Source organism: Blastomyces gilchristii, assembly GCF_000003855.2.
Source record: "Blastomyces gilchristii SLH14081 genomic scaffold supercont1.17, whole genome shotgun sequence".
In the NCBI taxonomy this organism is placed as follows: Eukaryota; Fungi; Ascomycota; class Eurotiomycetes; order Onygenales; family Ajellomycetaceae; genus Blastomyces; species Blastomyces gilchristii.
In genome coordinates this window covers 753,589-781,056 of record NW_003101666.1, presented here as the reverse complement: position 1 = coordinate 781,056, position 27,468 = coordinate 753,589, and the positions used below count along the sequence as shown (strand labels likewise).

The 27,468-nt window shown below is 48.9% G+C and overlaps 9 protein-coding genes across 11 annotated transcripts; 5 read left to right on the top strand and 4 right to left on the bottom strand.

Annotated features, from left to right (window-relative positions):
• Positions 1-818: 818 nt before the first annotated feature.
• BDBG_07101 (cytosolic regulator Pianissimo) lies at positions 819-6,155 on the bottom strand. Its single transcript, XM_002622544.2, has 4 exons — positions 3,923-6,155; positions 2,035-3,858; positions 1,787-1,953; positions 819-1,644 (listed from the first exon to the last, which is right to left on the bottom strand). The coding sequence occupies exons 1-4, from the start codon at positions 5,714-5,716 to the stop codon at positions 1,365-1,367; spliced, it is 4,065 nt and encodes a 1,354-aa protein (XP_002622590.1). The 5' UTR covers positions 5,717-6,155; the 3' UTR covers positions 819-1,364.
• Positions 6,156-7,259: 1,104 nt separating this feature from the next.
• On the top strand, positions 7,260-8,480 carry BDBG_07100 (uricase; the record flags this gene model as incomplete). Its single annotated transcript, XM_002622543.2, has 3 exons — positions 7,260-7,399; positions 7,527-8,194; positions 8,344-8,480. 3 exons carry the CDS (start codon positions 7,260-7,262, stop codon positions 8,478-8,480), a joined length of 945 nt encoding a protein of 314 aa, XP_002622589.1.
• Positions 8,481-8,571: 91 nt separating this feature from the next.
• BDBG_07099 (mitochondrial 54S ribosomal protein YmL23) lies at positions 8,572-10,077 on the bottom strand. The gene is made up of 3 exons (XM_002622542.2): positions 9,756-10,077; positions 9,306-9,666; positions 8,572-9,164 (listed from the first exon to the last, which is right to left on the bottom strand). The coding sequence occupies exons 1-3, from the start codon at positions 9,774-9,776 to the stop codon at positions 9,004-9,006; spliced, it is 543 nt and encodes a 180-aa protein (XP_002622588.1). The 5' UTR covers positions 9,777-10,077; the 3' UTR covers positions 8,572-9,003.
• A 187-nt stretch (positions 10,078-10,264) lies between these two features.
• On the top strand, positions 10,265-11,137 carry BDBG_07098 (40S ribosomal protein S16; the record flags this gene model as incomplete). Its single annotated transcript, XM_002622541.2, has 4 exons — positions 10,265-10,310; positions 10,403-10,425; positions 10,634-10,705; positions 10,847-11,137. The coding sequence occupies 4 exons, from the start codon at positions 10,265-10,267 to the stop codon at positions 11,135-11,137; spliced, it is 432 nt and encodes a 143-aa protein (XP_002622587.1).
• An 84-nt stretch (positions 11,138-11,221) lies between these two features.
• BDBG_07097 (AAR2 domain-containing protein) lies at positions 11,222-13,422 on the bottom strand. The gene has a single exon (XM_002622540.2). The coding sequence runs from the start codon at positions 13,187-13,189 to the stop codon at positions 11,576-11,578; it is 1,614 nt and encodes a 537-aa protein (XP_002622586.1). The 5' UTR covers positions 13,190-13,422; the 3' UTR covers positions 11,222-11,575.
• Positions 13,423-13,493: 71 nt separating this feature from the next.
• BDBG_07096 (40S ribosomal protein S14) lies at positions 13,494-14,801 on the bottom strand. Its single transcript, XM_002622539.2, has 4 exons — positions 14,618-14,801; positions 14,466-14,538; positions 14,146-14,306; positions 13,494-14,074 (listed from the first exon to the last, which is right to left on the bottom strand). Exons 1-4 carry the CDS (start codon positions 14,685-14,687, stop codon positions 13,923-13,925), a joined length of 456 nt encoding a protein of 151 aa, XP_002622585.1. The 5' UTR covers positions 14,688-14,801; the 3' UTR covers positions 13,494-13,922.
• Positions 14,802-14,977: 176 nt separating this feature from the next.
• Positions 14,978-18,935, top strand: BDBG_07095 (prephenate dehydrogenase (NADP+)). Of its 3 annotated transcripts, none has more exons than XM_031722935.1 (7): positions 14,978-15,350; positions 15,740-15,800; positions 15,861-15,972; positions 16,074-16,222; positions 16,288-16,884; positions 16,961-17,092; positions 17,408-18,577. In XM_031722935.1, exons 1-7 carry the CDS (start codon positions 15,256-15,258, stop codon positions 17,597-17,599), a joined length of 1,338 nt encoding a protein of 445 aa, XP_031579968.1. In that variant the 5' UTR covers positions 14,978-15,255; the 3' UTR covers positions 17,600-18,577. The 3 variants fall into 3 exon arrangements, with proteins under 3 accessions (XP_031579968.1, XP_031579969.1, XP_031579970.1); XM_031722936.1 differs by having other exon boundaries at positions 14,978-15,419; positions 15,675-15,800; positions 17,408-18,126; XM_031722937.1 differs by having other exon boundaries at positions 14,978-15,419; positions 15,675-15,972; positions 17,408-18,935.
• A 1,305-nt stretch (positions 18,936-20,240) lies between these two features.
• Positions 20,241-21,648, top strand: BDBG_07094 (uncharacterized protein; the record flags this gene model as incomplete). Its single annotated transcript, XM_031722934.1, has 3 exons — positions 20,241-20,697; positions 20,840-20,994; positions 21,032-21,648. The coding sequence occupies 3 exons, from the start codon at positions 20,241-20,243 to the stop codon at positions 21,515-21,517; spliced, it is 1,098 nt and encodes a 365-aa protein (XP_031579967.1). The 3' UTR covers positions 21,518-21,648.
• A 2,273-nt stretch (positions 21,649-23,921) lies between these two features.
• Positions 23,922-27,419, top strand: BDBG_07093 (cellobiose dehydrogenase). Its single transcript, XM_002622536.2, has 2 exons — positions 23,922-24,717; positions 24,811-27,419. Exons 1-2 carry the CDS (start codon positions 24,672-24,674, stop codon positions 25,971-25,973), a joined length of 1,209 nt encoding a protein of 402 aa, XP_002622582.1. The 5' UTR covers positions 23,922-24,671; the 3' UTR covers positions 25,974-27,419.
• The last annotated feature ends 49 nt before the right edge of the window (positions 27,420-27,468 follow it).

Sequence of the window (27,468 nt, the reverse complement as noted above, 5' to 3'; positions counted from 1 at the left end):
ACTCGAGTAAGGAGCGCGAGCGTACCGTTAAAAGCCAGAAATAGCATGACATTTGCGAATGTTCAAATTTTCTCGCTTCGATCCCCCTCCATCTGTGGTGTCGAGCTCACGCTGAGTTGGTAGCGATGATATTAGACGGTAGGCATAAATGGACGGCAGGGGAATTTATTAGGTGGGAGCGATAGTTAGATCGATGGCCAAAGGGGCAGAGGGATGATGAACATACCTAAAGCTGGCCGCAGCCGGCCTCCCAATCGATCTAGGGAGGGACGTAATTCATCTATTCTTATAACTGGAGAAGGGAAATAATGAAATAGAATACAGAATCATTTTTTCAAGGGTATATATACATTTTAAGTTACATATACAAAAAAAAAAATATCTCAAATACTTGGAGGGAAAAGAAGACGGACCAAACAAAATCTATCATACACTCAAAAAAACTTACGCCAGCAGCAGGCCAAAAGGAAAAGGATAACTAACTAACAAGCACAAAGTAGGGGTACGGCCGGGACGGAAGGGAGCAGCAAGCCCAGGATGCGAATCCCACCCACCGAACAACGAGAAGAAGTAGAGTTTGAAAGATATCGTTCACCGTTCATTGGACGTTTGCCATGGGCTGACGCTTTCAAAAAAATCTTTATTCTCTTGTTGCTGCTGTTATTCCTTATTTCCTGGAGAAATGGCGAGAGAATAACAGAAGAAGGGGGGGGGAAGGGGGGGGATGAGAAAAAAGCACAAAAAAAAAAAAAAAAAAAAAAAAAAAAAAAAAAAAAAAAAACCAAGAGAGAGAAAAAGGAGAAAAAGGAGAAAAAGGAGAAAAAGGAGAAAAAGGAGAAAAAGAGAAAACCAAATCAGACCAACCAAACATCCATTTGATCACGCACCCAACCGAACCGAACTGCCAGGTCCGTACATACATCCCATAACCTATAACGCTGCTATCCGCTCCGCTCGCTAGACAGGCTAGGGGGGTTAAAAACGCGGGGGTCCCAATAAAAAGGGGCGGGTTTGTAAATAAAAGGGAAATGAACAACAAAGCCTGTTGAGAAGAAAGCAATGAAAAAATAGAAATGAAACTCCCACGCCCGGTTTGTTCGCTAAGAAGAAAAATCAGTCGAAAAGGAAAACAGAAATACAAAGATGCAAATTACCACCAAGCCGGAGAGAGAGATGTTACAAAGATCGAGAGAGGGATTGTGATAGAAAGAGGGAAAGAGGTGATGAAATCGTAAACCTAGCCAGTAGGTGGAGGTAGATAAGGTGGTGTGGGGGAGGAGATGTGAGGAACAACAATAGCGGACTACCCCACCCAATACGGCAAATACACAGAGTGTGTTTGTTAGGTGTGAACCAGCTAAGTTTCAGTTCCCCATCATCGCCGTAGCGGTATCAACGTGTATATCCGAATCAGTAACATCGACGCGATCAACATCAGCATCGCCATCGCCGTCGACGTCGACATCGACATTAGTGCCGTCAGCGTCACCGTCCCCGCGTACGACACGCCGCAGGACACTCTTGTCAAAAAGGTCAAGGGCAAAGCGGCGTGCGGGCAGGCGGAAGTGATGGCTTTCGAGGAGGATGAGGGTTTTTTGGAAGAGAGGGATTCGGAGGAAGTATTCGGGTTTTTTGGTTTTGAGGCTGGAGTTTTTTTTGATATGGGTTAGTAGGAATAATTTGTCTTATATAGGCAGAAGGGAAAATACGAAGGAAAGAAAGCCCCTTTTTTTAAGGATGCTTCTAGTTGGCTACACGGCGCATAACGTATATATGTATGGCTTACCTGTGAAGATCCGACGCCGCCCTCTTCGACAAGACTGTATTGCCCATGTCGATGATCAGATTCAGTATCTTCTGGCGGACGGGATCAGAGTCTGTAGCGGCAGTTTTGAATCTTTCCTTCTCGGCACGTTCTTCGTCATCGTTGGGTTCATAAGCAGGGAATGAAATCTATCATCACGCAAGGCAGTGTAATTAGTAGGATAAAACAACGTAACCATGACCGCAAAAAAGGGGTATAACAAAGCATACCGAATAAAGCTTCCACAAATCAACGGGAATACACAAGCCGAGCGACCGCCCCTTCTGATCCACAGCCGCATCCCACCCAGCTTCCGTAAGCATCTCCATCCCATGTAGACTCCTCGAAATAAGCCCCAGGACAAAAAATGCCGTCCCCCGCATCGTCATCACCCCCGCATTCTCTGCAATCTTCACAATGGCCTCCACGATCTCCGTCTCCTCCAGAAACGGTGCACTCAGGTCCATGGACCCCACATTCCCCACCGCCCACAGACACCCTTTTACTTTCAACTGCACCTCCGGATCCTCCTCGTCTAGCCGAAAATCCCGAATCGTATGCGCAAACTCGTTGAAATGGCCCGACTGCTCCAGCAGCTTGCACCCTTCGTGCGTGCGCGCCAGCTCGCGGTAGAAGTGCGGCGGGACGAGGCCGATGTCTTGCATCTCGACGATGTCGTCGAAGGCAAAGCTGTTGCGGCGCGGTTGGTCGACGTAGGCGCGCGTCAGGGATGCTTCGACGAGGCCGACGTAGGCGTCGTTGCGGCCGAGGAACCAGTCGTCCATTTCCTGCGTGATGTAATCTAGGCCGTCGAGGTAGTGGTATCCGACGGAGGTTGAGAGGAAGCGGAGGAGCAGCGGGGCGCCGATTTCGCCTAGGTGGTCTAGCGATGGGCGGCATTTGACCACGTACTCGAGACAGTTGCGTTGGTTGCAGGCCTCCTCGAGGATTTTCACGGCAACTTGGCAAACGGCCACGTCCGGGTCGTATAGCTGTGTGACCAGCAGTTTGACAACCCACTCCCCACTGTCCATCCCAGCCATCGTACTACCCACGACGTACTTCCGCAGTAGCTTCGTTGCGAATATGCGAATATCCTTCGAGCCTGTGGTTAGGGCCTTGGAAAGAATAATCCGCAGATGGCTCTCGAGGGAGAAATCCATGTTCCCCAGCAACGCTTGGATGAGATCATTTCGATCCTTGAGTTCTATTATATGGTAAAACATGTTATGCATATGCCATCTCTCCATCATGTGAAGCCCGCTTGGCTCACTACTTAATACACCAAGTAACGCAAAATAGCCCCCACTTAACGTTTCGCTCATATTGTTCCGGGAGAATAAGGGTGATGACGACGTGAGGCCACTCATACGGTCGACTTGGGCAAGACATTCAGCAATCTGCCGCAGTAGTTTATTCTCCGCTAGGTATTTCGTTCCCTCGGGAGTCTGCAGGAGGGTCCGCATGAGTGCACAGCCCGTCCGGACATATCGCTGGTTCGGCTTCGTATTCCTAATCATAGAAAACCTAGACTTAAACGGCCGATAAAACCCCATCAAACGCTTCATGAATTTGGAGCCCCGAATCGCCTCATCCAGGCGTTTGGGGTTCGTCAACGGACCCTCAATAATGTTGTAGATCAAGTCCCATTTCCATTTCATGAAGTTCACAGAACTTAGGACGTGGGTATCTAGAATGGCCGTGCGAAAGTGGCCCTCGTCCATACTGGGGCTTAGTTTGGTTTTCCCCTGTTCGGCGGTCAGCAACGAAGCGGATATGTCCGCTTGCACTGTATACTTGCCCGGTGACGAGTGCATCCCGTCTGACCGGGTCAAGGTCCGGTTAATGCTCTCCATTTGGTAGACAGTCGATGTCGATATATGCTGATTCTCAGCATCCTTAGAGGACGGAAGTAATTGCGGGAGGACCTGAAGCTTGGCACTGATGGATTGCGGCAGAGAATGATGAGCCAGCTTCAGCACCTCTGTGAGAAGTAGTGTGGCTTTCCTCTTCAGGGATAGGTCGGGTTCGTCTTCTATTAAGTTCGATAGAGCCTAGAAGGCATATCAGTATCCAAATTAACTAAAAAACGAAGTAAAGGATATAATAAATTAATACCGTAATCAGTCCTGCTTCTATCAACACAGCGAGGATCAGGGCAGAAAAATGAGTCGTGAGGTCAAAATTGTTATTTTCATGTTCATAGAATGCGCGTAATTGTTTAGTATCAGGTTCCGATCTCAGATTAGTCACCCTGCCGTAGGTCGTAAGCCTCCTACCGGCAAGAAATGAGGATGACCATGACGGAGGCTTGATACGGAGAGCATCAAAAAGAAGTTCTAGGATCAAATCCCTTGCCAGGGGCTCAGGATATTGCAGGGAATCCAGCAACGATTTAAGCGGTTTTGCTCTGTTATGTAACAGCGTTAATAGGCCAGGCCAGGTTTTGAGCATGGAGGAAATGGCTTTAGCTGAAGATTTTAGCCTTGCATGGCGATTGCTATCCCCGAGCGGATCTGTGAAAGCGGCGAAAACTCCTTCTAGTTCAATGCCGGCCCGGAGATATTTCCTGTTGCGAGGGGTGTCTAGAATGTGTATAAACCCTGCGGCCAGGCTCTCCGAAGCGCCAAAAGCCCCGTCTCCAAGAGCATCGTTCAAGATACCAATCCCGCCGGCAGAGAAGAGAACGCCTGGGTCTTTGACCAGGATCTCCGCGAGAGTCATGATGCAAATGTTTCTCAGGCGATCGTCGCGATGTTCGGCAATGGAGACAAGTGTCCTGACTACCCCGCGTGACATCTCTCGAACTCCATCTTTAACATCAAGAAAGGCCCTGACAAACTTCAGCGCCTGCTCGCGTTCCATGGTAGCTTTAGTTTCCTTCGCGAGCGACATCATGACCAATTCATCCGTGTGTAACGACCTGATGATTTGGATAGACCGTCGATCGGCAATTGCATATCGTGTCAATCGGTATCCAGCAGCGACAACGTCTCTGCTATCACTGAGCAGCATTGCCTGAACCCGCAAGCCAAAGACATGCCAAGCCAGGTCATATTTTAACGTTGGATGCCGCTTGAACAGCTCCACAAGGTTATTCGCTCGTTCCACATAGTAATCCGACGGCATATCTTTGGTCTCCAGTTCCTGCAAAGTCTCCGCCAGGACATAAGTTGGCGACTCAGTCTCCGCATCGCCGTTCCCCATTCCTTCGTCCGGGCCCTGTGACGCCCGAGAAGGTGATCGCAGGGGACTCCCACGGAACAGCACTGATAAACGGCCCGAAGTGGGCGAATTTTGCGCCTGGGCCCGTAAAATCTCCTCCTCAAGTTCATGTCGCAGCTGGGCGAGTTTCATATTGGACGAACTAAGTTCCGACTCCACCCTCAACCGTTGCTCCTTGGTCTGCTTAAGATTTTTCGCCAACAGGGCCTCCAGCATATTTTCCGTCCCGCTCTTAATCTTCAACTCCTTGGCGATCTTGCCGCGCAGCACAGCCTGGCGCTGCTCCGCACGAGACGGAAGGTCGACTCCATCAAGAAGATTTATGCGGGAAGAGAATGGAAGTTCTGGGCGGGACGTAGACGTAGATGTCGACGGCGTTGTAGGACGGCGTATCGTGCCGATGCTTCTTAAATCTGAGCTGAAACTACCTGGCGGATGGCCAGAGGGAGCCAGGGAGGCACCCCGCGGCCCGAAATTTATATGGTTGTTGATACTGCTGCTGCTGGAGGTGGAGGCAGGTTTCTTGCCGGTGCCATTTCTCGAGGATTTGGAAGCGACATCGTGCCAGCTTCCATCGGTGGAGGTGGAGGTGGAGGCATCCTCCTGGCTTGAGAGTGAGGAGCCATCGTTCAGCACGCGATGCTGGGTTGGCGTCGCAGAGGAAGCCAGATCATACTTTGACGCCATGGGTCTCCATCTACCGCGCTTCCTAGGAGGAGGAGCAGTAGCTTACCAGGTCCCCGGATCGCCCTTGAGAAGCACAGGTGGTAGATGGTTGCATTTGGAATTGCCCGGTTGTTTAGAGTAGTAGCTGATCAGTGTAGATCGGCAGGATATACTTCAGCAAGCGCTATAAGGGTCGTCAAATGTTCACCCGCGGTGTCGAGATTAGGCGGTGGTTGAGGGGACTTCCGCAAGCTAGGCTAGTAGTTACGGGGACCAATAGCACGCCACAGATGCTCCCCTAAACTTCGCAAGAATACAGGGCGCGGCGGCGAGCAGGGCCCAACAGCTCGGGGCTGCAATACTGATCAAAGAAATGATGGGTAGTTAAGTAAGGAGTAAGTTAGAGCAGAAATATCCGCCTGTTCCTGACGCCGTTGGAGCATCAATTAATTAATTGATCGAGAGAGTTCTCCGGATCAGCATCGCGCCAAGGACGGACGGCCACGTGAAGTAGATCCTGAGTCACGTGTGTCGCCCTGTATGAATCTCTCATGCTTCCAAGGTTCTTCTTCCTGGCAGCAAGTTGCCAGTGAGTGAGCAGTGAGCAGTGAGTGAGTAGTTAGTGTCCTAGTAGTTGAGCAGGCCAGGCTTACCGCGCTGATATCACTGAGAGGAAGCTACAATGTGATGATGGTTGGTTATTTAATATTAATATTAGACAATAATGGAACTGTTGAAGCTGGTTGAAGCTGGCTTGGCCGCTTTTGCGATGAAAGGAGAGCTATCCAGAAACTACTATACTATGTACAGTTCGGAAAAATATATGTTTTTAGTACTATTTTTAGGAGATTTTCCTCTTTGTTTATTTTTATTTATTTATTTATTTATTTATATTTTTATTCTTATGTCACATATAGAAATGAACTATCATGGATATCACTACGGAGTACGGAGTGCTGCCATAACTATTTCCATCCTCACAAGCAGATCTCCATCCATGATTGCCTATAAATAAAATAGCCCGCCTCGTTTATCATATATTTATTTTATTTTACATTTGTATTTATTAAGAATTATTAGTTATTTAACTTGGGTAACTTGGGTTAAAGATCCCCGATCGATCCCCGGCTGTCGGCGCTGGCCGAAGCTGCACGATGCCCTGTTCCAACCTTGTTCCAACCTTGTTCTGCTTGTTGCGCTTGTTGCGCTGTGCCTGGAAACAGCTCAACCCAAGCTCCAGGGAACTAGGTGTGGACAGATAGATAACTTACTTGCCAAATACATTCGTTGCTTTTATTCACTTTTGGAAAGCTTTAACTTCCCGCTTGCTGCCTCCATCGTTTGTTTCGTGAAGCTTCTTTCTTCCGGACACATCTATAGATTATTCTGCAGAGTTACGTACACCCGCTCTTCTTCTCTTCTCTTTAATCTATACCTCTCCGTCTCTTCTTTCTTTCTTTCTTTCTAATCTATATATCCATCCCTCTTGGCTAATTCCTGCGGGTTTAATCGCCTACCACCAACCCATATCGAAAGACCGAAAAAGGAAGAAAAAAGGGAAACAATGACGTCGAGATTGGCCGCTGCTCGCTATGGCAAGGACAATGTCCGCGTCTGCAAGGTGCATCGCAACGAGAAGACGGGCGTCCACACCGTCGTCGAGATGACAGTATGCGTCTTACTCGAGGGGGATATTGAGACATCGTAAGCTCTCCTTTTTTTTTTTTTCTCTTCTTTCTCGTTCCAATATCAATGTCTCCTCCAGGGGGGAAGGAGGAAATAGAGCCAACTTTGCTAATGCGCATCCCCTTCTATTAAAACAACAAAACAGCTACACCAAAGCCGACAACAGCGTCGTCGTCGCTACAGACTCCATGAAAAACACTATCTACATCATGGCCAAGCTACACCCAGTCACCCCGCCTGAGCTCTTTGCGTCCATCCTCGGCTCCCACTTCACAACCACATACCCGCACATCCACACCGCACACGTCGACATCACTGCCATCCGCTGGACCCGCATGACCATCGACGGTAAACCGCATCCACACTCCTTTTTCCGCGACGGCACAGATACCCGCAACGTCTCCGCCACCGTCACCGATGGCACCACCACCAAACACGGCACACCAACCATAAAACTCACCTCCTCCATCGCCGCCCTCTCCGTCCTCAAAAGTACAAACTCCCAATTCCACAACTTCATCCGCGACGAGTACACCACCCTGCCCGAAACCTGGGACCGGATCCTCAGCACAGACGTCGACGCAAGCTGGACCTGGCAGCCCTTCGCCTCCGTGGACGCCGTGAAGCGCGCCGCGCCGCAATTCGACGAAACCTGGCGCGCCGTCCGGGACATCACGATGCGGACCTTTGCGCACGATAATAGCGCCAGCGTGCAGAATTCCATGTACAAGATGGCGGAGCAGATCTTGGCCGTGCAGCCGTTGCTGGAGACGGTGGAGTATGCGTTGCCGAATAAGCATTATTTTGAGATTGGTGGGTTCTTACCTTTTTCTTTTTCATTTTCATTTTCATTTTTTTCTCTTTTTTCTCTTTTTTTTTTTTTTTTTTTTTTTTTTCTTGGGACACAGACTTGGGATACTTTGAAGCAAGCAGTTGCTGATCCGAAACCAAATTCCTTATAGATCTGAGCTGGCACAAGGGCCTGAAGAACACGGGTAAAGATGCGGAGGTCTACGCACCGCAGTCGGGGCCGAACGGTCTTATCAAATGCACTGTGGGTCGGCCCGGAGTGGACGGTCGGGAAACACCGAAGTTATAGAAATGTTAGATCAAGGGGGAGAGGTGGGGGGGAGGCGGATTTTGGGAAGTTAGCGGTGGAGGGAGAGAAGAAGCAAATGAGTGAGAGAAGATGATATGTAATCAGGATACTTTTCTAGGTTTCCTGTTATTTTTCTTTTTATATTTATGGTCTCTTTGCGAGTTATTTTACACTATCTATATAAATACATGTGCAGTGCATACATGACTTGTGCCCTCCGGCGAACCCGCGACCATTCAACAAAACAGGGCTTAGGCAGTGGAGAGATAGTAGAGATTTTTGAAAGTTACACCGATTTTGTTGATATCAAGTCTTAGTTTAGTGTACATGAAAGAACAAAGAGAAATTTGTTCAACCCGATTGTATATACTCCCTGTATGCAAAACAATAAAAAACAAAAAATAAGAAAGGAGTAGTGGAATAGAAAAAAAGGAAAATGGGCAGGCATCAGTAAAAGCAAATAGTGAAGAAAGCAGGGGCTCCCCAAAACTAATAAAGGGCAAGAATTTCTCAATCAAACAAATCAAGCCGTCGCTTTCTCCGCCCCCATCTCTGCCGCCTTCTCCTTCGCAAACGCCTCTTTCACCAGCGGTGAATCCGCAATCGAGCTCGTGGGTCCCAGGACGCTCTTCCCGCCTATTTTCAGGATATTCTTCTTGTACGGATGGGCGTGGCCTTCGAATACTATGATAGTGAAAAACGTAGTTAGTTAGCGCCTGCACTGCCGTCGGACAGTATCCCGTGTGCTCTTCGCACGCCGCCGCAGGGTCCCTTCCTTATACACAGCAAGCGCGGAGAGAAGACGAGAAGAGCAAAAGCACAAACCCTTCAACCGCGCCAACCGCTTCTCCCTCAACCGATTCTTGGGCAACATCCCACTAACCGCCTTCCTAAGCACCTCGCCGCCACCCCACTTCTCAAACATCTTATCCATCGTCATCGACTTCAGGCTGCCCGGGCGGGTGTTGTGCGTGTAATACAGCTTCTTGAACCGTTTTTTCCCCGTCGTATACAGGTCGTGGCAGCCGACGGCGACCACGTAGTCGCCGCAGTCGGTCGAGGGGTCCCAGATGGGCTTGTGCTTGCCCATGAGGAAGATGGCGATGGAGGAGGCGAGGCGGCCCAGGCTGCGCGGGTCGCGGCTTACGTCTATGTAGTGCCATGTTCGCGAGTAGGCGAGGCGGGTCTGGGGTGGTAGTCATGTGTTAGAGAGATATTGTGTTTTTTTTCTTGTGGAGGGGGTTCCTATGTATATATATGGAATGGATGGCTTACCCGTCCGACGGTCTGCGACATTATTGCGGGATTGCGGCTATCGATTCATGGGCCGGGCGGAGGTAGGGTTATGCGTATGGGATGGGGATGTAATGGGAGCAGCGGGAGACCAGACGGCGGTTGCTCCTTAAAAATGCAATGACAGACAAATCGAATATCCCCCGGAATAACAGCTAGAGAGACGCAACAACCACCAATTGAACTGTAAATTATAAGTCTGTCGCATATAGCTCTTATATCAAGCTCGGATTCCCGACATCCGTTCCGCCAACAGTATTTTTCTTCCCTCGAGGTTCAGACCGCCATCACGTGATCACATGCCCTAGCGCGGACTAAGCGAACTCGCACATCCCAGATTGGCAATTCTCCAGCGCCAACAAGAAACGATCGAGAGAGAGAGAGAGCGACGACGACGATATCAACGACAACCGACGACACTCTGCTACCCTTGGACTCTCTCGCGCCCACCCCCTGGAGCCATTCGTCCCGCCTCTACATCTCTAGCAAATATGGCTACTACCCAGAGTGTGCAATGCTTCGGCAAGAAGAAGACAGGTATGGAGGGTCTATTTGAACTTGCGACGGTTCATGTCTGTTTTATTTATGTTATTTTTTTGTCACTGACATTTGTAAAATCTTTGCTATAGCTACTGCTGTCGCCCACTGCAAGGTACGATATCTTATATCCGTTCATATCCTCGGGGGGAGTGCTGGGTTAGAATGAGAAGAAAAAAAAGTGGGAGCTGGGAATTTCAAGATTGGAGATTGGAGGTTGGAGAGCGGATTGGATTGGAATGGAACTTATTCTTGGGAGGAATACATACGATATCATAACAGGATACATGACTGACTGGATTGAAATTTGGGGAAATATATAGGCAGGAAAGGGTCTCATCAAGGTTAACGGCCGTCCTCTGGCTCTCACCCAGCCAGAAATCCTCAGATTCAAGGTGAGCCTCGCCGTTCTCTCTCTCCCCACAATCGTCGGACACTCAGGGAAAGCCTTAAAAGAGACGAGGAAAACCCTTTCGCATAAGAATAAGAATCAGAGCCACTAAACGAAAATACCCTCGGTCAAAAAAAACCTATAGGTCTACGAACCCCTCCTCATCGTCGGCCTTGACAAATTCGCCGGCGTCGACATCCGCGTCCGCGTCACCGGCGGTGGTCACACCTCCCAGATCTACGCCATCAGACAAGCCATCGCCAAGTCGATAGTCGCCTACTACCAGAAATACGTCGACGAGCACTCGAAGAACCAGCTCAAGCAGGCCCTCGTCCAGTTCGACAGAACCCTCCTCGTCGCGGATAACAGACGCGCTGAGCCCAAGAAGTTCGGCGGCCCTGGTGCTCGTGCTCGTTTCCAAAAGTCTTACCGTTAAAGCGATGTTGGGTTGTGTTGCGTTGCGTTGGGTTTTTGTTGGGTTGCTATGCGGGGGGGAGGGAAATTGAGGAAGATATTGGGGCCGGTGGGAGTATGGAAGATGATGGAATTCTTTTCATGATGTCTAACTATGGGTTGGGATTTCGGTGGTTTTTGCCAAACGATGGCATGCCTAGCGTTTTTATTATTCTAAACGAAACATGCTAGGGGAACGATAGATTAGGGCCCCTTTTTTTTTTTCACCCCCCGCTTGCAATTCAATTTTTCTTTCTGTTTTGTTCAAACTAATGCTGTGTGTTAAAAAGCTCCTATGAGTTACCGTGCTTGTGATGTGATGTGATTACGGACAGAATACGAATTTCGCACCAAAAAATGACCGCGCTAAAAGGGCACCGGGATTAGGCCTATGCTGTGGAGGCGCGGAAATTGGTCCTCATCACGCATTGAACTCGGACATGTCTACGTCTGACACGGACTCGCCCGCCTCTTCGTCCTCTTCTACTTCTTCCACCAAACCCTTTCCAAGACTGGTTCCTTCCCCCAGATCAACAACAACCGGAGCATACTCCCCCATCTCATCCTCCTCATGCGCCCCAATCACCTCCATTTCCACCCGCTCCCCATCCTCCAACTCCACCATGCCCCTCTTAACCGTCGCCCCCGACCTAAGCTCCCACCCATATTGCCCTTTAACCCAATTCTCCAAAATTCCCAACTCTCTCCTAACCATCCGACCCTCTCCCTGCTCAAATTCCTGCACAGTGCGCGAAAACCGCGTAAGCAACTTCCTCAACAGCGCGCCTCCATCGTCCCCATCCATCTCAAACAAACCCCCCTCAACATCATCAAAGTGCCGCAGCTGCAAACGGAGTAGATGCAGCACCTGCACGAAGAACTTTTCCCGCCTGAGCACTGCCGCGCGGCATGTCAGTATCAACCCGAGCAGCCGCTTCCACTGTTCCAGACACGAGTAATTCATCAGCGTAAGAACCATCAGGAACGTAAATTGTAGCTCGCCGAGGATATGCGCTTCGCCAGCCTCCTGCCCTTCATTATCATCATCATCGTCAATGGTAGTCGTGGCCGCCCCTGCCTCCGTCGCAGTCGCAGGCGCAGGCGCAGACGCAGGCGCAGCCGTAGGCCCCTCTGCACCACCCACCCCCATTTCCCCCTTCCCAAATCTCCCCACCAAATCCCCCAGCGCCCATGACCGATCCTGCGCCGCCTCCGTCCTCTCGCGCCCCACCGCACCAACCCTCCACGTCCGCTTCAGATCCACAGGCAGAAAACGCAACTCCTTCTCCTGCTCGCTGGCCGTGCCGGTGTCGCAGGCCCTTGCTACATCTGCGGCGGAGAGGCCGGGGATATCGTCTCGATCACGCGCGGCAGAGCTGCCAGAGGTCACGGTCCAGCGGGGTTGGGGCGGTGTGGTATTTTGGTTTGCAGGGATAATGGAGGTGGTGGTGGTTGGAGTTGAGCCGAGAATTCTAGAGAGGAGGGCGGGCGTTATGTGGTTTGTGAGCTGTGGCCAGTCGTTTGATGGTTCCTGTCTTGATTCCGACTCTAGGTCTGGTTCCCCCTGTTCCGATTGTTCGTGCCTTTGAATATCACCCTGTCGCTCCCGCTGTTCTGCCCTCGCCGTATCATATGCCAATAACTGCCCGTTCGCCCATATCCGCCCCAGATTCGCCCGCAACCTCATAGCATCTCTTTTCCCCTCCTCACTACCTTCATCGATCGGGATCAGAGCTTCAACCGCCCCATCCCATCTGCGCAGGCGTATGTCCACCCCCCCTGCCGCTATTGTTGCACCACCACCGCCACCGCCAATGTTACCGCTGGTGCGGTCGTCATGTATAAAAAACCACTCCCCGTTACGTAACGAAAAGCTCTCAGTCGTACCTGTGTATAGGAAGTGAGGGCCGGGCGGGAGGTTTTTTATGCCATGGAAGTTTGGGGTTGTGGCAAAGCAGAGGAGGTCGATGCCGAGCAGCGTTTTGGGAGGGACAGAGGTTAGGAGGACTGTTGGGGTAGGCGACTGAGAAGACATGGCGAGAGAGAATTGTCGGGAGGGATTGGAAGAGATAGGTTTAAAAGGGTAGAGGCATTTGCGGGACGGTTATGTCTGCTTTTTCTTGCGAGGCGGGTGAAGTATAGATGGGGGGCGGGTTATTTTTATATATGTAGAAGATATATTTATGAAGATTTTGAGCTATGGATAATCCAATATGTGAGACTTGTTTTAAGTAAATAGGCAGTATAGTATGTTTTGAGCGTTTTTTGATGGTTGCAAGTCGTTGAATATTCGCCTTTTCTTACATCATTGGACGGGGAACTTTATAAGCGGGGCTAGGTTTGGTTCTTCAAAAACTACGATCGAAATTTCAAATATGGAGTGTAGTAACAATTACGCTACGAAACGGGTAACAGCGCATTTTGTAGGCGAAGGTCAGTAGTAGGTTAAGAATCTCCATTGTATTAATAGATTGTCAAGAGATCCCCATTATACAAGCTGGCAAACACTGTAGTCAACAGCCCGCATAAACGGAGGCCGCAGCAGCCATGCCCAGCTCAAATGGAAAATGCTTTGATATGAACAAACTCCACAAAGAAAAGAAGACCAGGCGAGAATACTGCCGTTCTTCGCGTTTATTCCATCCACATATGCTAACAGATACCCAGAAGATACCCGCGCAATCCATCCTTGGTCCACGTGCAATCGCAAGCTTCTTGCAAATTGTGCACAACCTGGAGAAAGTATAAAGAGACGACCGTCCCAGCGCTTACAGACGACGACCACGGCGGCCACCCTTCCGGCGAGTAGAGTCGGAGGGGGTAGGGGTCACATCCTCGATTCTGCCAATGCGCATGCCGGAGCGGGCAAGAGCACGGAGAGCAGACTGGGCACCGGGGCCGGGGGTCTTGGTTCCGTTACCTATGGTTGGTGTCAGATTATCAATTCTTCTCGCCCGACTTCGCTTCATTCCTATAATGATGTAAACATACCTCCGGTAGCACGGATTTTGATGTGCAGGGCGTTGATTCCCAACTCCTTGCAGCGAGCAGCAACGTCTTGGGCAGCCAACATAGCAGCGTAGGGAGAGGACTCGTCACGGTCAGCCTTGACCTTCATACCACCGGTGACACGGCAGATGGTTTCGCGACCACTGGAATCACCCAGAATATTAGCCCTCTATCCAAAAATTGAACCTTGTCGTGCGTCTAGAATTTCCCTTTCTCTAGGCAAACGCAACGCAATTCCATGTCGAGTCAAAGGAATTTCGAAATGGACAAGGTATCAGTTAAAGGTGAACAATGGCACGAACCTGAGATCGGTGACGTGGACGAAGGTATCGTTGAACGAGGCAAAGATACGGGCGACACCGAAAACGAGCTTGCCTGCGACTGAAGTTAGCACGGTGATGCGCTTCCATATTTCGCGCAAAATCTGGGCTAGAGAAGGGCGAATTGAACGTACCATCTCCGGCCAGGGGGCCGAGAGAGATGTTCTCGTTCGCGGGACGTTCAACCTTCTTCTTGGGAGCCATTTTGGGCGTGATGGATTGGCGGATGTGGTGGATGGTGAGGAGAGTCAAAGAAGAGAAATCCAAAGCCGAAGTTCGAGATTCCAAATACGGAAAAGAGAGAAGTGTGCCCTAAATTCCTAATTTGGATGAGGCTGGTTTATTTAGGTCGGGCTTAGGGTTTAAATACCCTTGCCCTAACTAGTTACATTCTGGAAGACGTAGATGAGATGACTCAGCTGTCCCGGCCTTGTTAAGCGATTTCCGTGTTAGGACTAGCGTCAACCCTGCTCTCGAGCTTAAATTGTTTTCTTCTGCTCTTAATTTTTTTTCATTTCTTCCTTTCGTCCTTTGCAACGCGGTGGTGAGGAGCTCGTCCAGCAGAGATAAAAGGCATCGAATCAGTCAAGCAGTCTGTCTGCCTTCTCTAGGATCTCCATGCAGATGGTGTTTTTTTTACTGAACGTCAACTCAATCCCTTTCAGCTGATCTGATAGAGTTACCTCACAAACTGAAATATTGTCACAAGGCCCACGCGTAACTGTTTGTTAACTAACAGCGGAAGAGATATTCTGCTTCCTGTCCTGTAATTATGGCGACCACAACGGACACAAGATCCATTGGGATCATCGGCATGGGCGACATGGGAAAGATGTATGCTCAGCGGCTGAGTCAAGCCGGTTGGAGGTAAATATACCACCATCCTTGGACAAAACTTTCTTTTTGCAGTGTTCTGCCTTGGCTATTCAGTATATGGTAAGCTCTCCTCTTGATTTGTTCCTCCCTATCACGTCTTTTTATATGATGACTTGAGTGCATTTGGCTCGAGTATGGCCTGGAGGCCTTAACTGCCCGCCATTCTGGCGTGTGCAGCGGCTTCCAGGTTGTCAATGATGTAAACTCCTCGCTACCTTACTTTTTCTGTGTCTGAAAATGTTTTTATATACCTGCAAACTTGTTTATTAGTTACAATGGTTGCTTTTACGGTGTGCTAACGTTCAGTTATCACAGCTCTCATTTACGAACATATATCACCAATCTACGTTGATCGGACCCATGGCTGACAAAAGATGTAGAGTCAATGCCTGCGATAGGCCTGCAAACTATGATGCGTTAAAGCAGGAGTTCGCATCTGATGTATGTGGATTACTATAAATCACCCTCGGAATCAGGGCTTATTTTATGGATTTTTTAAAGCAAAATATCAATGTACTCCCGAATGGGCACTTAGTCTCCAGAATTAGCGACTACATTATCTACAGCGTAGAGGCGGAAGCCATTGACAAGATCGTCGCGGAGTACGGACCATGTATGTTTGCCGTTTGAACACTTGAATTCGTATTCGCCATCTTTTTTCTCTTCCCGTTTGTGGATCAATCAGACCCGTCTGACAAGCCATTGAACTGAAAGCAACCAAGGTCGGCGCCATCGTGGGTGGCCAGACATCTTGCAAGGCCCCTGAGCTTGCTGCGTTTGATAAATACCTGCCCAGCGACGTAGAAATCATCTCATGCCATTCCCTCCATGGCCCCAATGTCAACCCCAAAGGTCACCCTCTGGTATTCAACCTAAGATATCCCACAAATCATGTTCACAACGGAATAAATAACACCCGTTATTCCAGGTCTTGATCCAGCATAGAGCGTCAGACGAGAGCTTAAGATTCGTTGAGAGCATCTTCTCCTCCTTCCAGTCCAAATATGTCTATCTCAGCGGCGAAATGCACGATCGGATCACAGCAGATACCCAGGCGGTGACGCACGCCGCTTTCCTTAGCATGGGCACGGCATGGCACGCGAACAGCCAGTTCCCCTGGGAAGTACCCCGTTACGTGGGCGGCATCGAGAACGTGAAAATCAACATAACACTTCGCATATATGCGAACAAGTGGCACGTCTATGCGGGATTGGCCATACTCAATCCAGCTGCGAAGAAGCAAATCCGTCAGTACGCGCAGTCAGTGACAGAACTGTTCAAGCTGATGCTGGGCGGGCACCGAGAGGAACTTAAAACTAGAGTGAAGACGGCCGGAGCGGCGGTGTTTAAGTCTGGTACGACGCAGCATGATCTTCTGTTGCGGGATGATGTACTTGATCGGTTCTCGCTGTCCAAGGGAAATTCAGGAAGGATGCCTAATAACCACTTGAGCTTGCTGGCCATTGTAGATTGCTGGTGGAAGTTGGGGATTGTTCCGTACGACCATATGATCTGCTCGACACCTGTGAGTAACCCCAAGTAAAATCAGATTTTGTTATTGAAAAGGAGAGCTGACCTCAGGATTTTCGCCTCCTTTACAGCTCTTCCGACTATGGCTTGGAGTGACGGAATACCTTTTCAGAAATGAAGACCTCCTCGATGAGGTCCTGGACATCGCTATTGATGACAACACGTTCCGCTCCGATGACCTTGAGTTCACATTTGCTGCACGGGTAAGTGCATATCGGTCGTCTATACAATGCGTTGTTCTCCCGTTTCCGCGCGTCCTGCCACAACATCAATTTGGTTTTATAGGCACTGATAACATAATGCCTTCACTTTGCCCTCACTTTTCCTATGTTCATTCCGTCCCCTTGAAAACCTCCAATCTACTCCGTACATGTGGCAGGAGATAAAGTTCTAGCCCTCCAACGCGCTCCTTCCAGGGCTTTCCACTGGCTATGTCTAATATCATTACACCTACTACTCCACTTCCGTTATTTGCGCTCTGTCTAACTTTAAACCCCCTCCTGGATGATACCGAACAGGCCTGGTCCGAATGTGTCTCGTTTGGCAACTTCGCTTCATACCGCGATCGCTTCGAGAAGATTCAATCGTACTTCTCCCCCCGTTTCCCAGAAGCAGTCAGACTAGGTAATGAGATGATGAAGACTATTTTGGAGAAAACAGCCGCTACAGACAGCAGCACTCCAACGGCTAGTCCCACGACTCCCGCCTAAAAGAGATGAGATGAGATGAGATTATGACATGATTATACAAGGAGCCGGACGGTTCGACCTTGAGCACTTTTGATAGAGGAAATGCGAATGTGATAGAAGATAAAATGCAGTGAGCGATGTCCCGCTCTACCGTCGTGCCGTTCTCCGGGTTGGGGGTTGAGTGATGGAGTTGTTTTTTTATATTTTGATCTATTATGCGTTTTCTTCCAAAGACTATTATCGTCATTGACGAATCGTTCTGGGTTTTTCGGGCTCTGCATCAAGTTGGTTTCGCTTTTTGCAAAGATTTTTTTTTTTTCCGGGAAACTTCTTAAGCACCTCTCTTTTAGTGAAGAAGGGTTTCATATTAGTACTCCATGAAACGCAGCGGATTAATGCATTAACTATCAATAGCACAGCGAATTGGATCTCGTTCGAATTTTTGCATCACCAGTACCTATAGTCCACGCTTCATATCACCCCTTGTCTCACGGTTTAGTAGAAGTTTTGTGTAACAACTACCTTCCAAAAGAACCAGGGGGAGTTTGCTCATACAAAGGCAATTTCCTCATATTTAACCGATACTCTTTCGGTAGCAGGATGATATTCTTCTCATAGCCCATTACTTTTCATTGGGGGTAAGGTAAACAATGTACCCTTTCTTAACATATAGTTCGGCCATGGTGTAAGTAACTACCCAACAAGAGCCCCTCCCCTGCACATAACATTTTCATCTCGTGCCTCACCCGCTCGAAACCCGAAACCCTCAAACCCTCATTCATGTCTGGGACGCCCTGCTTGTATACGGAGTACATTGCTTGGTGTTGAAACATCAACCCACACCATGAAAAACCCCAGCAGTTAAGGCTGTATGTACATGTACATGTACATGTACCCCAGACAATTTAACGCCTGTTCCCACCCCCGCAAAACACTCCGTTGCCCCGCGAACCCTGCCAAACACAAGGCGATATGGATGAGCATTTCCTTGCTCGCCGAGATGAACGTTTTACTGGGGGTACATATAGAAAGTGTCACGGTTGTACTGTTGGTTTGCAAGCGCCCTTTTTTTCCCCGCACAACTTCCCAGATATATCACTTGGAACGAGCAGGGACTCGCAAACCTGGAAAGAACCCCCGGCTGCAGGAACCGGCGGATTTCGACAATCACGTCATTATAGGTGCCGGAGAATACATGCAATGGTAGAAGTGAGTAAGCCAGTCACAAGCGTTATTGCTGTTGGATATAATACTGCGTACACTTCTGGTTGCTTGCTCAGTTCCTAAATACGGCCTTCTGTCAGGTTCAAACTGATTCCTTTCTCTTTCTCTGCTCATCATACTTCCTTTCCATATACACTAGGAAGTGATATCAGAGGGAAATTCAAACTAAGTTTCCCAAAGCTTGTACACAGTCTTTCGACGTCATGTAGTAAACGGACGGAGGTGATTTGTCTACTAGATGGCCTTGCTGATGCTCCAAAGCCTTAAGAAGGGGTTCACCGGAGAAATCCTCGTTTGACGATTCATAAGATCTCCCACCCGTACTCAGCAGTATCGTCTACGAGCATCCTTTCGTGTAAAATGAATGCATGCGGGAAAACCTGCCTGCCGCTGTCAGGGAACATACAGAGCGTTGTCGGCGGGCGGGTAGGTACGCTGGAGAGAAAATGGATAATAGGCACTTGTATTGCAGGCCTGAGAGACAACAACTTTAATGGAAACATTGCCCGACATTTCCTCTGGAATACGCGGCACGGAGGAACGGTAGTACCATTCTACTCACATTAGTGATACCTGCGAGAAGAATATCAGCCGAGAGATCCAATTCTCACTCCACCGTAGAGGTGTGAAGGTCACAGCAAACTCGCTGCGCTTCGGATTGATTCTTGAAGACAGTTCAGATATAAAATTGTGGCATTTGACGAGATCGTAAATGGTGGCGATGCCTGAATGCTGGGGATGCCCTCAAGAATTGACTGCGTTAGTTACCAAGAGACACCCCCCGCAGGTTGCAGCTTTGATTGGTGCGGATGATTCCAAAAACATTCAAGGTAGAGAGAGCATGGACGGAGCACGTATGGCATATACTTAGCTAAGTTTGTAGAGGAAAGACATATAATACCCCTGTATCATTAATTGATCTTGAATGGACAATGCGGAGTATGGACGTGAGTCTGGACAAGTTTCAATGTCAACGAGCTTGAACGGAGAGAGTTGATATCCTTCAACCGACGCTAGGAATACGGTCCAACCCCTGACCCCTGCCGAATAGCCAATAATAGAATTGTCGTGCTGGCTCGGCTTTGATGATTTGCGCATGGTGGGGTGAGTGGGTGGGACTCATGATCGCGGAAAAGGGGCTCCACACTGACATGATCTCGACATTCCTCATGGCAGTCCCAAAGTGGACGGGCGCCTTTCTTTCCAAGTACTTCAACTCACGACAACTAATGGGTGGTTAACTCACATTTTAACTCACATTTTAACTCACATTTTAACTCACATTTTCAGGATCGAGAGCTTGACGTCTGAGAGGCGTCGCCAAGTCCTAGCCCTTGTTCAAATTAGCTGTATCTCCTGATTGTTGCCGGAAATCAACTTATACAAATTTCAGGTAAATTTATTTTTCCAGGTCTCCATTCCTATTACTTAAGAAGATATGGACAAACCAGAAACGGTTGAACCGCTGTCGACCATAATCGATGGCCCGGAAGGCTCTGAAGTCCTAATTTTCAACGAAGCAACAACAACAGAACTGCAAGTCAAATGCTTCAAGATTGTAGGAGCGAGTTTCGGCTGGCCGCTCCCAGAAGCGGACTATATAGAGAGGGAGAAGTTCCTCATGCAGCGACCGCTCACGCACAGCAATGGTGTGGGAATACGCTGGTGGTGCCTTCAAGTTCAAGGTGGTGATGGCAGCGGGCGTGTCGTCGCGACTTGCAAAACGCTGAATAGGGATTTGCTCATCCGAACTGCTGCTGGGGGGACCCGAGAAGGACAGGGTTATTGCATTGGGGCGGTCGCCACTGATAAACGATATCGGCGATTAGGTCTTGCTGAATTTCTATTGAGGGCTGTCGCGCGGTGGATGGATGGAGCTGGAGAGGCGGAGGCGAGTATGTTGTATTCGAGCATTGGGAAGGTATGGAACAAAGCAGGAGATAGTGTAGTTCCTCTGCTGACATATTCAAATAGTATTATATCAATAAAGGGTGGAAAATGCTCCCTGCATTCCAATCTATTTTTTCCGTTAGTCAGTCAGCCTTTGTTTGATATCGCCGAATCGATCAGGCCTCCCACCGACGCAGCCGCTGATGCCGGAGGACATCCCAGCACTCTGCGCCCGTGATATCGAAAACATCAAAGCCAAGTTTTCCAAGGATAAACCTGCAGCTGATAAAATCCTCATGACCGTTCTTCCCTCCGCAAACATCATCGGCTGGCTACAAGACCGGAGCTGCGTTCATCAGCAGGAAGACTAACGGCGAAGTCCCACCATTCAGAGGCGCTATCAACGAATATGGAAAGACGTGGGTGTACTGGCATCATGACTTTCCAGATCGCGAGTTGACTATCCAAAGGGTCGTCACGGCGGCCCAGGCCACAGAGGATAAGGAAGACGAGGGCCAGCAAATAGTGACGTTGGCATTAGCCAGCCTTCTATTGGCTGCCTTGGACGAGGCTCAGAAGTGGAAGTTGCATAAGTTGGTCATATGGAACCCAACGGCGGAACTGCACCACGTCATAGATTTTGTGCAGGAACAGTTTGGTGTGGATGTGATAAATGAGGAGCGGGTAAATAGCAATGTTCCTTCAGTGAGGTGGGGAGGAGGAAATGAGGATAAGACCAGTGAGGTTGTTGTTTACCACAAACGAATACTATGCCTGGAGTTGAGGGCCTCCAGAAGCCACTGTCATCATCCTCTGACCCGATGAATTGGTTTTTGGGCATCTATCCAAAAACATTAGCTCTCTGTTAATCACAGTTTGGGTGTTAAAAGGCCTACCATGCTTAGTTAAGGCCTAATGGACACATCTGAAATGGCTCCTCCATGTTTCAACCGACCTCCCTTAAATATACATGGTGAGAATCCTTCCTCACCTCGTTTGTTTTGAAAAAAATGTTCCTCCACATTGTAGGCAGGATATCTGCGTCCGCTCTGTCGCTCCACCGTCTTCGGCATTCAGCCACGACAATATCGTTACAAAAAACGGTGCGTGGCTCGGAATGTTCCGGCCTATGGACATATAAACACAGCACTAGGAGCCAGCAGTGGCTATGCAAAGACCCAATACACCTATTAACAGTGGTATGGCTTGCTCCTGTAGATGCTGGTGGGTGGAGTGTCGTAGTCTGTGCCCTACATCCAAATTACGATGCAGGGTACTTATATGTACATGTACATGTACGATCAATGCGCAACCGGAACACAAGACTTGAAAGTAGTGCGAGAAGGGGAGAGCCCGCCAGGTCTCAGCCCTCCACCATTCTCGCACCGTACACTTCGCGGGATTGGTTATTAGTGGTAATGCCGGCAGCTGAGGAACCATGCTCTGTTTGGGATCACAGGGAGGTTTCAAAAGGTCGCACACATGCTGAATAATTTTCGAGAGCACGAAGGAACTATGCACAGATAACTACGCAGTAGGGCATAGTTAGTTATCTATTCCCCAGGTTTTCCCCAGGTTTTCCCGGACAGGGTGATATCCCCAGATGGACACGCACTGACTGACTGGCCAAGCTATATTAAATTCCTTTGCTTGTCCAAAAGTTATAGATCCCTGTGTAGTCATGTTATGCATGGGCGGAGGCCTGCCTATATATCGACAAGGACCGACCGGGTGAACGTTCACTCGGTGAAGCGGAAGCTTTTACTATGACCCAGTTGTTCATTGGCGCCTCTCTCTCAATGACTGAAGTCGACTGGTTTCTGTGAAACAGAAGAGGAAAGTCAACACCATTCAGGCAATTAAATTAACATGCGTAATTGGCGTTCTGGGTATCTGATCAGTATGGATGAATTTTCCGATTTGAATGAAGATGGGAAATTCGTACACGAGCAGTATTTAACTTAAACATCAGAGTCCAGGGAAGGACAGATCTACGGCAAGCACCGCCAGGGTTTTTGCGATGTTTGATGTTGCACAATATTAATAACTAATACTGTGCCTGTACGCCGTGCTTCTACGCTGGTAACTATAACTACCCCCCGGTATTTTCATTAAGGGGGGCCCTAATATTTTAGTGGCATACTAACTAACCATTATAAGCTCCTGTAAACTGCTCCTCTGTTAGAGTCCCAGGCATTCCTAATCATCTCTTGAAGTGCATCATAAGAAAGATTCTCCTCATTCTCATGATTCTCCTATAGGATTCCATACAGATCAGGGGAATCGGCCGGCATGCTTTTTAGAAGTAGCTACTTCAAGTTCACGGGTGTATTGAACTCCTTGATAGGTTATCTCAAGGTGATTGGATATCCTCTCATATGTCTGTTCAAGACTGTGAAGAAGCAGGGATATCTTGATGTTGATCGCGGGTTAATTGCTTTGTGGGAGGAGGTGTAATAGGAGGCTTCTGGAGCAGTAGTAGCAGGCGGAGCAGCAGCAAGCAGCAAGTGATTCCACCATCTTGACAGTAGTTAATAGAATGAGAGGCAGTAATATTATTGCGTACACAGGATGTGTAGTAGGAAGCCGGCTGCGTCTCTATTTGTATGCTGGAGGGGGATATTCGCCATTTCTGTGGCTAGTTCTTATATGGATGATTCCGTCGTCGCCCAACCACCTTGTTATCCACCCGTCATCGATCTCCATGGAGAAAATGGATATAGTAGTTACATACATACCATATCTCCTCAATATTTATTGGAGGCTCGATGGTGACGACCAGCATATCAGATAACTAACTACCAACGAGCGGCTGAAGAACTTCACGCTGGTAAACCCTTTTGTTTTCGGTAGTTCCGGGGGGGATCTTCCATTATTATTGTATCACATAGTTATAGCCATTCCTGCGCCACGGCTGTTGCGTGTGTGGTTTCACCTTGCCCTGTAGAGGTTTCGATTATTATTATTACGAGACAAGCAAGGTCGTTTTTGCATCTTCCAGGGCCTGACACACTGGTAATTCCGGAGGCTTTTTCTTAAGCTTCCTCGAGCATGCTTCCCCTCCGGGGCTTTTATTTAGCTGCGTTTCTACGCAGTAACTTATCCCTGGAGAGGATCAACTTATTTAGTCGCGCCAAACTGTGAGAGTGAGTTAACTAAATAGTCGGTTAACTAACTAATCGTTGGGCTGCAAGCGAAATAATAAACTTACTGCGTATAACTGTCCCAAGCAACCCTTAATATAAATACCAAGAATAAATCAATAATAATACATCAAACGGGTTATGTTATCCTCAAATTACACACGAAAAAGAAAGAAAAAAGAAAAAAGAAAAAAAAAATCTCATCCGGGAACAGGTGTCGCAGATCTTCCGAGAATCTGCCATGTTTGCGTCTACCTCCTCCTCCTCCTCCTCCCTGCAGGATTCCAAATGCTGGCGGTTGGTTTCTTAGGTGGCTGCGGTTGGCCGGGCTGGGCCAGCAGCTGAATCAATGCGGTAAATAAATCAACCAGGATGACGAGTCGCACGGGAGAAATAAAAAAAACTATAAGATTTGTTGTGATATCCTGGATATCCTGTCCTGGATATATATATATATATATATATATATATATATGACTGTTTGTTTGGGTGTTCAATATCCTGTTTGTGTTGTCGTGACGTTAACTCACCTCCTCCTATTGTCTATATTTTGTACGGTGCGTAGTTATCATATATTATTGCTTGCCCTAACGACGTATGTAACTACATGTTACATGTACATGTATTGGAATCCTTCCTCCGCAACACTTCTATTCACTGCAATCCATTCACCCGTTCACCTTCTCAACCTGGCCCATAAAACCATCCTTCATATCATTCCCAGATGTCAATCAATGCCTTGAATCTGTCCATTTAAGCCTGTCCATAATCAACAATCAGCTTCCCGTGAACAGGGTATATATTTCTCTGCCAAATATCTCCGAAACACTCTCGTCATGAGACTGTCCTTTACAGCTGTCGCAGCAGCGACGCTGGCCACTGGTAAAAGCATTCTTTGACCCCCTCACTCATCCACACCAGTAAAAGGAAGAAAAAAAAGCAAAAGGAACCAGGTTCTAACAATTCCTCCTACAGTGCCAATGGCTTACAGCCAAACAACTAAATTTAGCCCCAGTGATGCAAAAGGCATCTTCTACAGCGTCAACATTCCCCCTTCCACGGCTTCCAATGGCCATGGCCCCATATACTTCCAAATGGAAGCCCCCAGCGATAGCACTGAATGGTTCGCCCTGGGGCAGGGAACGGGAATGGCAGGCGCCAATATCTTCGTTGCCTACGCCTCGTCTGACGGGAGGAACGTCACCATCTCGCCACGCCGAGGAATCGGCCACATGCTTCCTGATCACAACCCAGCCGTGCGCCTCCGCCTGCTGGACGGCTCGGGAATCTCCAACGGCAAAATGACGGCAAACGTACTCTGCGAAAACTGCCTGAGTTGGGACGGCGGCTCCATGGATCCCAATGATCCGCAAAGCCCCTGGATCTGGGCGATGAAGAGCGGCAGCCCCCTCAACTCTGCTGATGTCACGGAGTCAATCATCTTCCATGACAACCAGGGCACGTTTACGCTGGACCTGAGTGCTACAGGAGGAGGCCGCGGCAGCGGCGGCGGGTCCGCGACCGGCGTCTCGCAACGGACCATAAAAGTCAAGCGCGTCACACACGGCATCATCATGTCCGTCATCTTCGTGGTTCTCTTCCCAACCTTCGCGCTGGGCCTCTTTTTGATCCCCTACTCAAAGACCGCAACGCGCATTCACGCACCCTTGCAGATCCTGACCCTCTGCGCCGCCGTCGCCGGGTTCGGCGTCGGCGTCTCCCTGGCCCGCGACCTGGGGAAAGCAGCCATGTACCACCCCATCATCGGCTACGTGGTCATCGGCTGGCTAGTACTCTGCCAACCACTGCTCGGCTACCTGCATCATCTCAACTACGTAAAGACCCACGGGCCCAGCGCGGTGGGACGGGTACATCGCTGGGTAGGGCGGTGCATGCTCGCGCTCGGCATCATCAATGGCGGCCTGGGCTTTAAGTTTAGCGGTATCGGGAAGGAAACGGTGCCCGTGGCGGGCGTTATTGTCTATGCAATCATTGCAGGAATCATTGGTGTGGCGTATGCGGGTATTTCGACGTGGGGTACGTTGGAGAAGAAGAAGAAACAGCGGTTACGATCTGATGAGTCGTTCTTTGATGGGAACGATGATGCGAAGGCGATGGATGAAAGGAGGAGGGAATGAATGAGATAATGGATATGGGATGCCAAGGGCGGAAAAGCCCTATTTATTTTATTTAATTCCATGGTTCTGTCTTGCTCAATGGCGTCCATCTGCTTATCTTTTTCGTCGTTTTTTTCTTCCTTTTCTCATTTTAATCTTCCCCCGTGGCAACCCTTGGTTTACTTCCACCCTACCTCCCCTTCACCTACGATACATGCGGGCGCCTTCTGTTTTTTAATACATTATCGCTGGTTTTATCTTTGACTGGAATGTTGTTTTCTCTCCTCGCCTTGCCGGCTCAATTTCTGCATCCAAGACTTCTACGGATGGGATGGGACCGGATAGATGGAAGCAGTGCGTTTTAGGTCTGGGATAATTCGTACGGAAGCCAGCTAAATAAAACCTTGAGTTACGTATTTCATGAAAAACTATTTCTTTTGAGCTGAAGCTGTACGACAGATCCATTTTGGATTTCTACTAGTTTCCCCACCCCTTTCCTTTCCTTTTTTTTTTTTTTTTTCCCTTTTTTTTTGGTGGGGGGGGGGAAACTTCTTAAGCGCCTCTCTTTTAGTGGTCGTCCAGCATCATCATGCGACCAGCGTGAAGAGTTGGATGTGGCCAGTGAGCAAGATGTTTTCCAGGTGTCCTTGAGATTGGGGGTGAGGTTGTGTAGAGGCGCCGGCGCTAAACTTTTAGCCCCGCCACCAGCAGTTCGCAGGGACTCACCGACCCTAGCGTCGCTAAAACACCGCTGAAGAATGGCGGCACGTTCACATTGAACACAACTGCTGTGAGGCCACAACGGTGTGCAGATCGAAGTTAGGAATTAGGCGAGTGTGCGTGTCGTCGCGCACCCTGCCCTCTTATGAACCTTGATGAAAAGACAGCAACTACTCCGCACGCGCAATGCGGCTGGATTGTCTGGGATAGTTACCCAATGATATGAGAGTAGAGAATCACAGCACAGGGACTTCCGCGCAGCAATTGCTGTCCTCTCAGAGAGAATGGGCGGCTCGATGCCGATTTCTTTTAACCGGGCCATCAAACAGACTCGTTAGAAGTACCGGGCGACGGTCAATCATGCGTCTGAGTAGGGAAATGGGTGATTGATGGAGGCGATTGATGGTGGTATCTGGGTCGTTGATGATGGGTGAACGCACAGGGTTAAACGTAGCGCTGCTAGCTAGCGGGCGGCTCCATCCTACCTTGAGATGGTCGAGTTAAATAACTAGCGGCCAAGAGTCGATTTGCTCGATTGCTATTGAGATGAGGAATTGGCTGAATGACGGGGGGATGAAAGGGGATATCGAGTTCCCGTGTAGAAATATTAGACCTGAACATAGTTGATGAGCATATTCATTTGCGGAGCGAAGCGAAGCAAATATATGATGAAAACCCTGGTTAAGTTGAGTTTTAAGCGGAGTTAGGATGTATTTACTCATCTACTCACTGCTAACTACCGTTTATCCCAACCTATCTGGATCCATCAGCCGCTGTGTGGAAATCATCATCGGCC